General features: G+C 37.5%; 2 protein-coding genes across 4 annotated transcripts; one reads left to right on the top strand and one right to left on the bottom strand.

Annotated features, from left to right (window-relative positions):
- Window positions 1–530: 530 nt before the first annotated feature.
- On the bottom strand, window positions 531–3,797 carry LOC107642467 (WAT1-related protein At3g45870). Of its 3 annotated transcripts, none has more exons than XR_015883380.1 (9): window positions 3,318–3,797; window positions 3,140–3,202; window positions 2,931–3,047; window positions 2,584–2,848; window positions 2,232–2,387; window positions 1,841–1,992; window positions 1,530–1,706; window positions 883–955; window positions 531–744 (listed from the first exon to the last, which is right to left on the bottom strand). XR_015883380.1 is itself a non-coding variant. In XM_088487437.1 (8 exons), the coding sequence occupies exons 1-7, from the start codon at window positions 3,689–3,691 to the stop codon at window positions 1,550–1,552; spliced, it is 1,284 nt and encodes a 427-aa protein (XP_088343563.1). In that variant the 5' UTR covers window positions 3,692–3,797; the 3' UTR covers window positions 531–744; window positions 1,530–1,549. The 3 variants fall into 3 exon arrangements, 1 of the variants encoding a protein (XP_088343563.1); XR_015883379.1 differs by having other exon boundaries at window positions 1,240–1,706; window positions 3,318–3,795; XM_088487437.1 differs by lacking the exon at window positions 883–955.
- A 3,324-nt stretch (window positions 3,798–7,121) lies between these two features.
- On the top strand, window positions 7,122–9,894 carry LOC148563211 (uncharacterized). The gene is made up of 3 exons (XM_088486162.1): window positions 7,122–8,027; window positions 8,345–8,936; window positions 9,074–9,894. Exons 1-3 carry the CDS (start codon window positions 7,122–7,124, stop codon window positions 9,892–9,894), a joined length of 2,319 nt encoding a protein of 772 aa, XP_088342288.1.
- Window positions 9,895–13,288: the final 3,394 nt, after the last annotated feature.

Genomic DNA, 13,288 nt, shown 5'->3' with positions numbered 1-13,288 from the left:
AAAAAACACTTCTGTTGAATTTAAAAAGGGAAATGTTAGTGTACAAAGCAAGTGGAGAATTGTCCTTTCTGATTTTGTATATAACATAATATAGGAAAATTTTCAAATATGCTGTCATACCAGTATTTTAGTGATTTTTAACCGTTGATCTTAATTATAAAAATATATATAATATATATAATTAAGATCAACGATTAAAAATCACTGATATACCGGTATAACGGTACACTTGAAAATTTTCTCATAATATATGGGTTAAAAAGTGAGTCTGACAATGCTCTTTCATTAGGTTATTTAACTTATAACACCCCAACATTCAGTAGAAAATGTGTATGTATAGCAGTATAGATTTAGTAGAGTAGAAGTATATGTTTATCTTTTCTTATTTTTGTGTACTTGTTGAATGTTTATAGGAGTGGTTTGTATAACATCATCTTTATCTTTTAAGTGTTATCTCATAAATATTCATTTTCATTAACATAATTCAGATGTGTCAAAAATTGAAGTATATATAGAGATCAATACATGAATTTGCAGTAACTAATATGATTGCAATATTTTCTGTTATCTGTCTTGAACAACAAACATAGTAGCCAATAACTTGGCAAAAAGGGAACACTGATTATACTAATTTGTTTTAGTTTTCTTCTTGTTTTCTTTGTCTACCAAGAAAAACAAAGAATAAGTAGCTCAAACACACAAGATTCATAAGGAATAACTTGAGCAGAATCTTCCTGCTTTTCTCTGAAACCCAAACATAAAATACAAGAGATTAATAAGAAACTTTGAAATAAAATATAACTTTAGAATGTCACTTCTGGATGCCATAAAACAAAATGTATCAATAACTGGAAGCAATATATAGGAGTTATATAGTACAACCATGCATATTTGGCCCCAAAATCTTGTTGCACCATGTTTTGAGTACATAACCAAGTGCAGAAGCAATAATTCCCTATGGAAAGAAAAATGCAAGAAATCTTTTGTCATAAACTACATGTTGAAAACACAACAAAAATATGTTACTCCCTCCATTTATAACTCATTTTAACATTTTCTTTTTGCTACATTTATAAATCAATATATTTGGATTCAATTGCAGATACTGAAAATTATAGTGACTCATAGCATAAAGAACAGCAAGTATTTTAACAATGTCAAAGTCCTGTCTGTTATTCCATTTTTCATGAAAATTGTACTCAAATGTCAAAGAAGTCATATGAAACATAAATTTCTCACTTAAAATGATGTAAAAATTGGTCTCTCTAGAGTTGGTCCTAAAACAACATAGGATAGCATGGGACAAAGCCTTTCACATTATGTAAACTCCGGAAAATGACCTATCCACACGAGGTTCCGAAAAAGCTCACTCAAATAGTATAAAGTAGGCGGCCTAACCTGATGCAAGCATAAGCAGCTAACATAAACATTTTTAAATTCACAGGAACCAAATATGGAACAGAACACTTTTGATGCACACTAATATACAATATTATACAATTCAGTTCAGTTCAGTTCAGTTCCTTAACCCAATGACTTGAGGGATGCACTAATCTTGAGCCTTCTGACACACTGTCTTTTCTTGAAGAAGTGGATCAGACACACAAGATTCAAAAGCAATAACTCCAGCATTTGCCTGGTTTTCTTTGTAAGATCCCCAAGTAACAATATATAGGCCAGCAATGATAAAAGTTCCTCCAAGTATACTGTTGTCATTCAGAAAAAAAAAAAAAAAAAGAATAAAAGAAATAAACAATAATTCCAAATTCCAAAATGCCACTTTTAGATGCCACAGAACTAAAATGAATCAGTAACTTGAACCAATATGAGCAATACATACCTTCCCAAGTAAAGAGGAGTACCAAGGAAAATTAGAGATAGGGAAGTAGAACATGCAGGTTGAAGGGAGCTAAAAAGGGCAATCATAATTGGCCCCAAAATCTTGTTGCACCATGTTATCAGTCCATAAGCAAGGGCAGATGCAACAATTCCCTAAGGAAAAAAAAAAAGATTAGAACATATTTGTCAAAACTACTTGTTGAAAACATAAAAAGCATATATTACTTACTCCTCTCTGTCATTAACCCCATTTTAACTCTGTCTATTGTTGCATTCATGACCAATATGTTTGAACCCAATTTGTATTTAAATACATTGAAACAACTTGAATAGTTCTGAAAATGGTAACAACAAATAAGTGTTGAGAGTTGCTAAAAATGTTAGAGACTCACAGCATAAAGAACAGCAAGTATTTCCGACGGCATCAAAATCCAGTCTGTTATCTCATTAGACATAAACATTGATATTATCACCATCAATCCAGCTCCAAAAAAGTATGAATATGCTGTGAGAGATATATTTGTGGGGTACTTTTTCAGTAAGTGTGCCTGAAAATATAGTTCATAGTAAGATATTAAAAATATCAACAACTTTGCATATAACCTGTCATCAAATAATGAATATAAGTTTATAAATTTTATAAGTCCTCAAAAGGGAAGCAGATATTTTATTAATTAGAATCATAGTCCAAGGAAAAACTCTTGAGAGAACCTAGTATAGTTGACACAAATTAAGGATAGATACCTGAATGGCCAGATAAGCAGCCATGGACAAGCAGTGCCCTATTATGCATATAACCCCAAGACTGAATTGATCTAATCCTATAAACTTCAACCCATCAATTAACATTCCAGATGCATTTTGTGATACATGTTGCAGTCCTGTTTCTGAATTTCCTATAACAACTGGACCATGATATACAACCATCAATATGGCACCAGAGACACAGATAACAGTTCCAACAACCTTTGCCACACCTTCATACCTTAACAAGTTCACTTTTTCTATGCTGCATGAATAAGTTGAAAAATTATATGGAAAATTGCAAAAACACACAGAAATATATAGGAATGAGTGAGAGAGAAACTGACCCCATGATTAGAGAAAAGAGAAATGTAAAGACTGGAACTGTTGGCTCTAAGGCAGAAGCATATGATGGATTAGTATAGCTTAGACCAATAACAAACAAAAGGTGGTTGCCAACTACCCTGATCAAGATTCAAGAGGCAACCAAGGATTATTCTATATTATATATACTTCTTAGTTATATAAATTGAAATAATTAAGTGTAGAAGCTCACCCAAATAATCCAACAAAGAAGAATGAGATTAGTAGACCCTTAGTAATTGGTGGTCTTCTCTGCCTACAAGTGAAAAATAGATCAAAAGAGGAAACAATAAAATGAATATAATTCAGAATTTGAGTTTCTAAAGTTTGAATGTGTTAGAGGATTATAGAAGATATGATATGGTGCATACTTTTCATGGAAATAGGCAAGAGGAGCAAGGATAGAAAGGGCAATGAGATCTCTGTAGGCACAGTAAACTATTTGGTTGACACCATCATTGAGTACCACTTTGGTTATCACATGGTAACCACCATGGATCATGGGCACTATTAACATCCCTAACTGTGCCTTCCATGTCTCACCTCCACCACCACCCCCCACCACTGATGACCCTAAACCATTCTCTGCCATCAACTCTAACTGCCCAAGTGATAAATTCTTGAAAGAGTAAAGAAAGTTTTCAGCTTTTAGCTCAGTGCTAATACTATTACAATTATTAGATTTTTGGTCTTTGATCAAACTGTTGTTCTTCTTGGTAATTATTGGTGGTTGACTCTGAAGCATCAAGAGACAATCATAATTGATAAGATAATATAGTTAATTGAAGAACTTGTGGACATGGCTTTCTCTGGGTTGTGTCACTTTGTCCTTTCCTTACTTTATTATTTCCATGCAGTGTTGTAAGAAGGTGTCTATAACTTTATATAACATCACCTTTTATTTTTCTGATAGGTGTTGCCTCTTAAATATTCAATTTCAGTAACATAGTTGGCCCACAATTGGCATAAATAAAAAATTGAATAATATAAAGTAAGAGAGATGATGTGAAACATATATAGCAGAAATGAAATTGCAGAATTAAGCTCCTTAGCAGTAATGGGCTTTTTATGAATAAGCGGCTCAAGAACACAAGATTCACATGGAATGGAATAATTTGAGCATGAGTAGCTAATATAAACATTTAAAATTGACAGAAACCAAATATGGAAGAGAACAGTTTTGATGCACACCAATATTCAAATGGATATATAACACAAAAATTAAGGATAAATACCTGAATGGCTAGATAAGCACCCAGGCACATGCAGTGCCCTAGTAAACACATAACCCCAAGACTGAATTGAAGTAATCCTATATAATCCAGATGCATTTTCTGATACATTCTCCAATCCTGCTTCTGAATTTCCTATAACAACTGGACCATGATACAACACCATCGATATGGCACCCGAGACACAGACAATAGTTCCTCCAACCTTGGCCACACCTTCATACCTTAACAAGTTCACTTTTTCTATGCTGCATGAATAAGTTAAGATATGTCATTAAACCATAAAATTTATATGCAGAAATATATAGGAATCAATGATACAGAAAAACTGACCCCATGATTGCAGAAAACAGAAATGTAAAGACCGGAACGGTTGGCTCTAAGGCAGAAGAATATGTCGGATTAGTAAGGCCGAGACCAATAAGAAATAGAAGCAGGTTGCCAAGTACCCTGATCAAAATTCAAGAAGCAAAGCAAACAAGGATTATTCTATATATATATAATATGCATGCATATATAACTGAAATAATTGAGTGAGTAAATGAAGAAGGTCACCCAAATAATCCAAGCAAGAAGAATGAGACTAGTAGGCCCTTAGTAATGGGGGGTCTTGTATGCCTATAAGTGATGAAAAGTAAATCATAAGAAAACACAATAAATTAATATAATTAGGATCAAGTATCAACATTACTTGTCATGGAAGTAAGCAAGCGGAGCAAGGACAGAAAGGCCAATGAGAACTCTGTAGACACAGAACACTATTTGGTTCACACCATCATTTAGTGCTACTTTGGCGATGACAGACCAAGTTGTTGGTTCCTACTTCCTAGTGGTTGTTAACTTTGAAGCATCAATAACCAATAATAATTGATAAATAATGATAAGAGAAAATACTCAGAGTGGTCCCTGAACTTGCACTCGATACTCAAAGTGGTCCTTAACCTTGCACTGGCCTCAATATTATCCCCGAATTTGACACAAGTGTTTCACGGCCGTCCCTGGAGCATTTTCCAGTGACGGAAAGATGACTTGGACTTACGGATGCCACGCTGGAAGCCATGCTGGACTTCCAAAACGACGTCGTTTTGTAATTTGGCGCCCAAATTGCATTGAAACGTCGTCGGTTAGTGTTTGGAGAAGGGATGTAACATGCAGGGCATACTTCTCTCTCAAGCCAACACAGTCTCTTCATCTTCTCCTTATTTTCTTCAATGGCGCCAGTTTGAGAGGGATTTTCGCTGGCCTTGTCTCTCAACAAAATCAAGCATATTGTGATTATCCCGTCTCTGTTGCACACGTAGTGGTCTGACGGGAAGCACTTTGATTGTTAGAGGTAAGCAAAATAGAAAGGATAAACATAATAGCTACCATCTACTGCTCTGTTTTTGTTGATCATGACTTTTTGTACATTGTTAAGTTGTTATACATTCATTCGCTCTGCCTTTTGTTATATGGTTTTTCTGAAAATTTTTGTTAGGGTTTTCTGCGTACGTTGATTTTGCATTTTTTTTGTTATTGTTTTTTGCTTCATTGATGGTATCTATGGTTGTAATGTGCTGAAAATAGAAGAATGCAGGTTGTTTATGTATGCTGTTTATTTGTGTTCATGGAGGGTTAGGGACTTGTGTTATTGTGCTTTCCTGGGTGATGGCTATCTTGATGATCAGTTGTTATTTTTTTTTTCAGATGGGTCTCATAACTATTGTGTGTCACCATGGGGGATCCTTTGTGAGGAGTGAAGAGGGTGTTGTGTCATACACCAGGGACCATATTTCAGAGATTCCGAAGGTTGATCCTGATAGGCTAGATGTCTTTTTCATCAGGAATTACTACAAAGAACTTGGGTATGATAAGGCAGAACATTGTTGGTGGCTGGTTCCAAAGAGACCCTTAGAGACTGGCCTAAGGGAACTTAATTCTGATGCTGAGCTGCTAGAGATGTGCTTTCTTGCTGAAAACAACAATGGAGAGGTGCATGTGTACTACGAACATGGGGTATCTCTTCCAATGTATTTGGAAGAACCACCATTCAGAAAGGACAAGGAGGAGGTGGTGGTTGAACTCCCTACCCAACCAGTTTTGCTGAGAACAGGAGCAAGCTCCAAGGCCATTCCTCCATACCCAGTTCCAACCCCATGTATCAACCGTCCGAGTACTAGCAAACCCACCCAGGAGGCAACCTCTACAAAAACTACCCCTGTCCCACCCATGGACCATACTGAAGTACCAGCTGCAACCACCAAATCAACTCCAACCCTCAAATCCACCATTCCGACCCCAATTTCTATGGCTGCTACCCCCCCTGCACCACCCAACCAAAACATGGGTCATACTCAAGAACAAGCTGCAACCACAAAATCAACACCAATTCCCAAAAGTACTCCAACAGTGGTGCCTAAGCCAAAACAGGGTAAGATTTTCCAACCAAAAGTGCCCTCAAAGAATGGGACAGAGAAGAAACAAGCTGCTTTGAAAGAAACTGGAAAGAAAGGCAAAGAAAGAACAACACTGAATAGGAGATATATAACCAGGGGTCTAGCCAAAGGTCATGTGGGGAGGCAAACAACTAAGGGTAAGGGAAAGCTGGGTGATACGGTTGTGTTATCAGAATCAGACTGTTCGGACAGTTATGAAAGTGCGGAGGATAGTGCTTACAAGCCCGGAGCTGAAGAAAGTTCGAGTGATGAAGAGGTCACCAATACAATACTGCAAGGTAAAAGGAAAGAGGTAAATAGGAAGCACCTTAAAAAAGTTAAGGAGAGTAATTTGTGGAAGGAGATACTAGAACCTGATGATGGATTAGTACCTGAGGATGATTTCGGTGAAGATGATGAGTTCTTTTTTGGACAACCGGGAGGCCAGAGTCCTGATATTGGGGCTTATGATGCTCATGATGAATATCATGATGAGTCAGACGGGGCAGATTCTTGGCATTCCGAAGAAATGAGGACACCCCCCAACTCAGAGGATGAATTTGATGAAGTTCAGAATGACGACGCATTTCCTATTTTCAGAGAAGGAACAAGGTTTGGGGAAATCCGATTAGAGGTTGGGATGAAATTCAACACGAAGATTGATTTTAAGGAGGCTGTGAGGGAGTATTGCATCCAGGAAGGTAGGAGAGTTAGATTCAAGAAAAATGATAAAGTACGATGTAGGGCTTCATGTAAGGTTGAGGACTGTCCATGGGTTATCTATGCCTCTATGGATAGTGAGAGTGTTTGCTGGCAAGTTAAAACCTTCAATGATGATCATACTTGCCCAAGGGAGATAAAAAATAGATTAGCTAACAGAGGGTGGTTAGCTAGCAAGTTGGTCAAGAAGCTTAGGAAATTTCCGAATCTGAAGCACTCTGAAGCTTTAACTTACTTTAAAAGTAAATATGACTTGGAGTTGAACAAATCTTCCCTGACAAGAGCACTCGGAGATGCAAGGCACATTGTGTATGGTGATGCTGCTGCACAGTATGGGATGGTGAGAGATTATGGTGAGACTCTCCTTAAGTGCAACCCTGGTTCTACTGTGCGCATCGCCACAATTCCTCATCCAAACCACTCAGAAGAGCCCACTTTTGACAAGATGTACATTTGTCTCGATGGATGCATGAAGGGGTTTAAGGCAGGATGCAGACCTCTAATTGGGCTTGACGGAGCATTCCTGAAAACCAGATTCGGTGGACAAATATTGGCAGCCATTGGACAAGACGCCAATAATCATATTTACGTAATTGCATATGCCATTGTACCAGTGGAGAACACAGATAACTGGAGGTGGTTCCTTGAACTGCTGCATGATGATCTAGGGAGCTACACCCAAAATGGATGCTGTTTCATTTCGGATATGCAAAAGGTAACGACGAATTTGATATTTACTAGTTATTGCTTTCATGATTCTGATTCCAATACCACTGGTTTCTTTCAGACATTGTTTCTGTCATGTTTTGCTTTCATGACTCTGTTTCAATATGCTTGTATTAATATAATGGGATAGTAGTATAACTTACTATATAGCCGGGACTAGTTTACTGTCACTTATGTATGTGTAGGGACTAGTTTACTGTCACTTATGTATGTGTAGGGACTAAGTTTATGTCACTTATATAAGTTGAGGGACCAAATTGAGTCTCGATATTATAAGTTAATAATTTCTATTGTGGTTTCCTGCAGGGACTAATCACAGCTGTCCAGGAGGTCTTCCCTGGTGTCCACCACAGATTTTGTGTTTGGCACCTGTGGAGAAACTTTAACAAGCAGTGGAAAGACAACGAACTCAGAGGATTACTGTGGGAGTGTGCAAGATCTACCACTCAAGAGGGATTCGTTGAGGGGATGATGAAAATTCAGAGAGCTAAGAAGGAAGCCTGGGAGTACCTTGCCAAATGGCGAAGAGATGCATGGAGTCGGGCCTTCTTCCCTACCCAACCAAAATGCGACAACATATGTAACAATGCTTGCGAAGTATTCAATGCAAGAATCAAGGAAGCAAGGGCTAAACCAATTATCACACTACTCGAGGAGGTTAGAATGTATATCATGAGGACAATAGCCCGAAACAAAATGAAATTCAAGAACCATGTTGGGTTACTACCCCCTGTTCAACGTAGCCGCTTGGAAAAGATCAGGAATGCTTCAAAGAATTGGCTGCCAATGTGGTCCGGAGATGCGGACTATGAACAATTCGAGGTACACGGGTGGCCGACAAACATGGTAGTGGACTTGGGAAAGGCAATATGCACGTGTGGACTTTGGCAACTGAGTGGTATTACTTTAATTGTCATTACCCTTCCAATAATTATTCTGATATTGTAATTGTTTTTCTTAATTTATTGTGGATTGTATACTGGAATTGGAGTTGATTACTTAGTAACTTGGATGCATATAATTGATTTGAAACAGGGATGCCCTGTGTCCATGCTTGTGCTGCAATGGCTAGGGCAGGCAGGCAGCCCGAAGACTTCTGTCATAGATGGTTGACAATGGATGCATACAATGACACCTATGCATTCCATATCAATCCTATTCCTGGCCAGAAACTATGGGAGAAGTCTCTTCAGAATAGACCACAACCACCAAAATTTAGGAAGATGCCAGGAGCACCCAAGAAGAAAAGAAGAAAGGGAGTTGATGAAGGCCCGGTTGGAGACAAGAAGCAGAAGATCACCAAGATGAAGAGGGTATATAAAGAGGGTTCATGCCGTCATTGTGGTGGCAAGGGTCACGACAAGAGAAATTGTGCTAAGAAGAAGGCTGACGACGAAGCTGCAGCTGCTGCAGCTGCTGCTGCTGCTACTGAAGCTAACACAGGAAATAATCAACAACCTCTCTCTGCTGCACCTGAAGTCCCAGATGAGGGCAATGTTACTGAGATTGAGGTTGGCATGAGTCAACCAATGGTGTCAGAAAATGAAAATGAAAATGAAGAAGCCCACAAGGTAAATCAGCCCCAGGCAAGGCCACCAAAGCTCCCTCAAAAAAGAAGACAACCCCCACCACCTGCAACAGCTTCGATTCCTCCAGCAGCAACCCGTGCTCCTCCTCCAACTGTTTCAAATGCTCCTCCACCAGCCACTGTTCCAATTTCAAATACTCCACCTCCGACAAGTGCTTCTATCGATCCAATGGTTGGTGCATCAGCAGCTACAGCTTCAAGGTTGCGTAACGCCATGCGTTTTGTTCCAACTCCGGGGTTCAAACCACCAAGAAAATTCAACAAATGAACACTTTGCTAATTTTTTGTTAAGATATTTTGCTTTTAAACATTGAACTTTATGGTTTCTGATTTCCATGGTAGCTAAATATTCTATGTTGTCTTTTGATCGTGTATGTCTTTTGGATTATGGTAGTTAAATACTCTATGTTGTCTTTTGCTTGTGTCTAGTTTGACACAGACAACTTTGGAAAACAATTAACCATGTTGTTATTGTTAAATGTTTCAAATTCTATTACACTTGCTTAGCTACTTAAAATAGAATTACACAAATCAATTCATTTCTTCATCATAAGGTACAGCAACTACAACTTTTGTTTTACACAATATTCAACTGAACTTCACTGCTTCCATACTACACAAAACAACAATAACAATTACTGTAACAACAACCAATAACAAACAAAATGCTACTTTTAGAGCCTTAACTTCACACTCCAACTTTCCAAGTTTCCAAGCCAATTTCATTCTCCATTCCTCCATTTCAAAGCCATAACTACTTCTGTCACTTTCTTTTTCTTCATCAGTCAATTTGTCAGCCCACATAAAGAGACCACACCACCTCTTACCAACACTCTGCAACCACATTTCATGCCCATGGAGAAGAAATGTTACAAATTTAATAAGCAACGACGCTAGGTATATTCATTAACAAAAATCACTTACATTGTAGTTAGGACAACCATAAAATGGTCTCCCTGGATTCGCCTCTGTTCCTGACCACTTCAGGACGGGTCGGCTACCACACCCACACCTATCTGGAACTCGTTCCTGACTGCGTCTGGTGGTTCTCCTCCCATAGCTTCTCTCTGAACGTCGGTTACTGGAGCTACTTACGTAGTTGCTGCCTCCACCCATCATGACCCACTCCACTCAACTCAAGCTCAACGGTGCCGGGGAAGACGAAGCAGAGCAGAGAAGAGGAAACAATCTGGTTTCTCGTGATAAATTGGGGATTAGGGTTATAAATGATTTCAGGGACTAAATTGAGTTAAAAAAAGATAACTGCCACATCAGCTAACCGTTACCTATCCAACGTGGCCCCTCTCATACACGTCAGCGCGCCGTTAAGGAATATTCCCCGGAAAATGCTCCAGGGACGGCCGTGAAACACTTGTGTCAAATTCGGGGATAATATTGAGGCCAGTGCAAGGTTAAGGACCACTTTGAGTATCGAGTGCAAGTTCAGGGACCACTCTGAGTATTTTCTCTAATGATAACGATATTGCATAGGAGTGACAACATGCACTCTACCCACGGTACCCAACCCAACCCCACCCGGTTGGGTAGGGTGCGAGTTGATCGCACTATATATATGTATATGTTATATACTTATATAAAAATATGTTTCAAGTGGATGTTGAATTAAAGACCTCTCACTAAATGCAAAAGATCCTTAACCACTAAAAAAAATTATTAATTGATAATTTAATACTTTTTTTTTACATAAAAATCAGTTCTATTTTAAATTATCGGATTTGAATCATCTAGAGTTTGAATTTCACTTTAGAGAGTAAAGTGTGATCTTCTCCCCTTGAATAATTTCTCTTTCATATTTATTATTGGTCTCACCTATGAAATCAATGGTGAGAGATCACATTTTACTCTCTAAAGTGAAATTCAAACTTTAGAGGATCCAAATCTTAAATTATCATCAAGTTATATAATAATGTTGCATCTGTTTATAACCCGCGGGTTAAGAACGGATAGAGTTAGAGTTTGGATATTTTTAACTCGCTAGTAGGGTAGGGTTAGGGTTGGCTCCAAACCTTATCCTACCCTACCCATTGCCACCCCCTAATATTGTAGTTGAATTGAAGAACTTGTAGACTTGGCTTCTCTATCGATTGTGTCATTTGATCGTTTCTGATTTTATTTCTAACATGGTTTAAAGAAGCAGACCAGGTAATGCTTTTTCATGTTTCATTGGTGTTTTTTGAAGGTTCTTGTTGATCTAGAGGATGGGGTTGAATCTATAACTTTCTTTTAAATTTGATTAATCTTGCTTCAAACCAGAAAATGTAATTTAGCTTATATTCTGTCTACGAGATAGATTATGCAGGAAACAATTTCATTTTGTCTCATAAATCGTAAAAAACAGAATCAGTACAATAGAGAAGAAGATGACACAACCATGCATCCTAGTTCAGTTGACTCATGCAATGCAACCTACATCCAGTCTCTATTGTAACAGCGGTGAAATTTTCACTATTATATCAAATATTACATACACCAATTTTCTAGGATTCAACCTAATTCTATCTGGGACAAATTAAGCTTCTACCTAAACTTGACTTAGCTAGGTAACTTCTTATACTCTCAACACACTAAGTGCTTACCCAACTTAGTAAGGGATATAATTTAGACAACAGACACAAAACAGAAATACAATCAAAAGATATCTGAAATAAATCTTGACTTTTCTCTCAGCTTTTTTTCTCAATGATTTTTTTAATGCTTCTTTTTTATACCTTTTATCACTGAATAGAAATAAAGAAAGACATAACATACAAACAGAATACTTAAAGATAAACCATGAAGGAAATGATGATTCACAGTTCAAACTTTATATGCTAAATCTAACTTTTGAACTCTCAAACGTTGTTCTTTATCTTGACGGAATGCTCCCTTTAGTGTAGGTGCAATGCTTTCAAGACTTCAAATTCTATTTGTGAGGTTTCACTCTTCTCTCTTTCGGGTTCTCTCTCCTTAAACGAAAGTGAAGATTGTTTTCTTTTTTGTATGTACTCTGTTTTTTCAGCTAGGGCTTGTTTACAAGGTCAACTTCTTGAATCTTGAGCTAGCTAAAATTTTCCTTTCTTTTTCTTCCATTAGTCTAGAAAATTAGGAATTACAAATCAGTGTTAAGCACGACAGCAGAGGGGAGAACGGCAGTAATTAGCTTTCTCAGAGAGCTTGACAAAATCAAAGCCATTAGTCTTGTGCTCCCCAAATTTCATTATCAACCATTGATTTACAGCAGAGCAAGATAATTACCAATTTCTTTAACTTAGTCGAAATAGTGATGCAGAAAGAAAGAAAAAACAGCAAGCAATTGACTTGCATGTAAATAAAAACAAATTACAGTTCATGTAATAGATTGTGCTTAACTTGCTTTTTTTTTATCTTGATTTGACATGGCTTGCTTGATTTTGCTTTTCCTTTCTTCCTCTTTGGTGTTAGAACAAAAAAGTGAAATGCTTTACCCGAAGTGAACTTAGAGAAGCTTAGGCTGCGTTTGTTTCTGATAACAGAACAAGACAAGAACACTGAGAATAGGATAGGACAAGACACTGATGGACAGAGACACAAAATTTTGTGTTCTTGTATTCTATTTGGTGATAAATTAGAACAAATTATGAAAATCTAATTTATTCTCATTTTTTTTGTTCAAAAAATTTGAG

The sequence above is a fragment of the Arachis ipaensis genome, chromosome B5 (genome assembly GCF_059453495.1).
Source record: "Arachis ipaensis isolate K30076 ecotype BB chromosome B5, ASM5945349v1, whole genome shotgun sequence".
In the NCBI taxonomy this organism is placed as follows: domain Eukaryota; kingdom Viridiplantae; phylum Streptophyta; class Magnoliopsida; order Fabales; family Fabaceae; genus Arachis; species Arachis ipaensis.
This window is presented reverse-complemented; position numbering and strand designations above follow the sequence as displayed.

What these genes read in the sequence shown, in the direction of transcription:
- LOC148563211 (XM_088486162.1), top strand. Translation starts at nt 7,122, where the DNA reads ATGAGGACACCCCCCAACTCAGAGGATGAATTTGATGAAGTTCAGAAT. An exon ending in TCATTTCGGATATGCAAAAG is followed by an intron (nt 8,028 to 8,344) that starts GTAACGACGAAT and finishes GGTTTCCTGCAG; the next exon opens with GGACTAATCACAGCTGTCCA. An exon ending in TGGACTTTGGCAACTGAGTG is followed by an intron (nt 8,937 to 9,073) that starts GTATTACTTTAA and finishes GATTTGAAACAG; the next exon opens with GGATGCCCTGTGTCCATGCT.
- LOC107642467 (XM_088487437.1), bottom strand. Translation starts at nt 3,691, where the DNA reads ATGCTTCAGAGTCAACCACCAATAATTACCAAGAAGAACAACAGTTTG. An exon ending in CTTGCCTATTTCCATGAAAA is followed by an intron (nt 3,203 to 3,317) that starts GTATGCACCATA and finishes TTTCACTTGTAG; the next exon opens with GCAGAGAAGACCACCAATTA. An exon ending in CTGCTTATCTGGCCATTCAG is followed by an intron (nt 2,388 to 2,583) that starts GTATCTATCCTT and finishes CTATATTTTCAG; the next exon opens with GCACACTTACTGAAAAAGTA.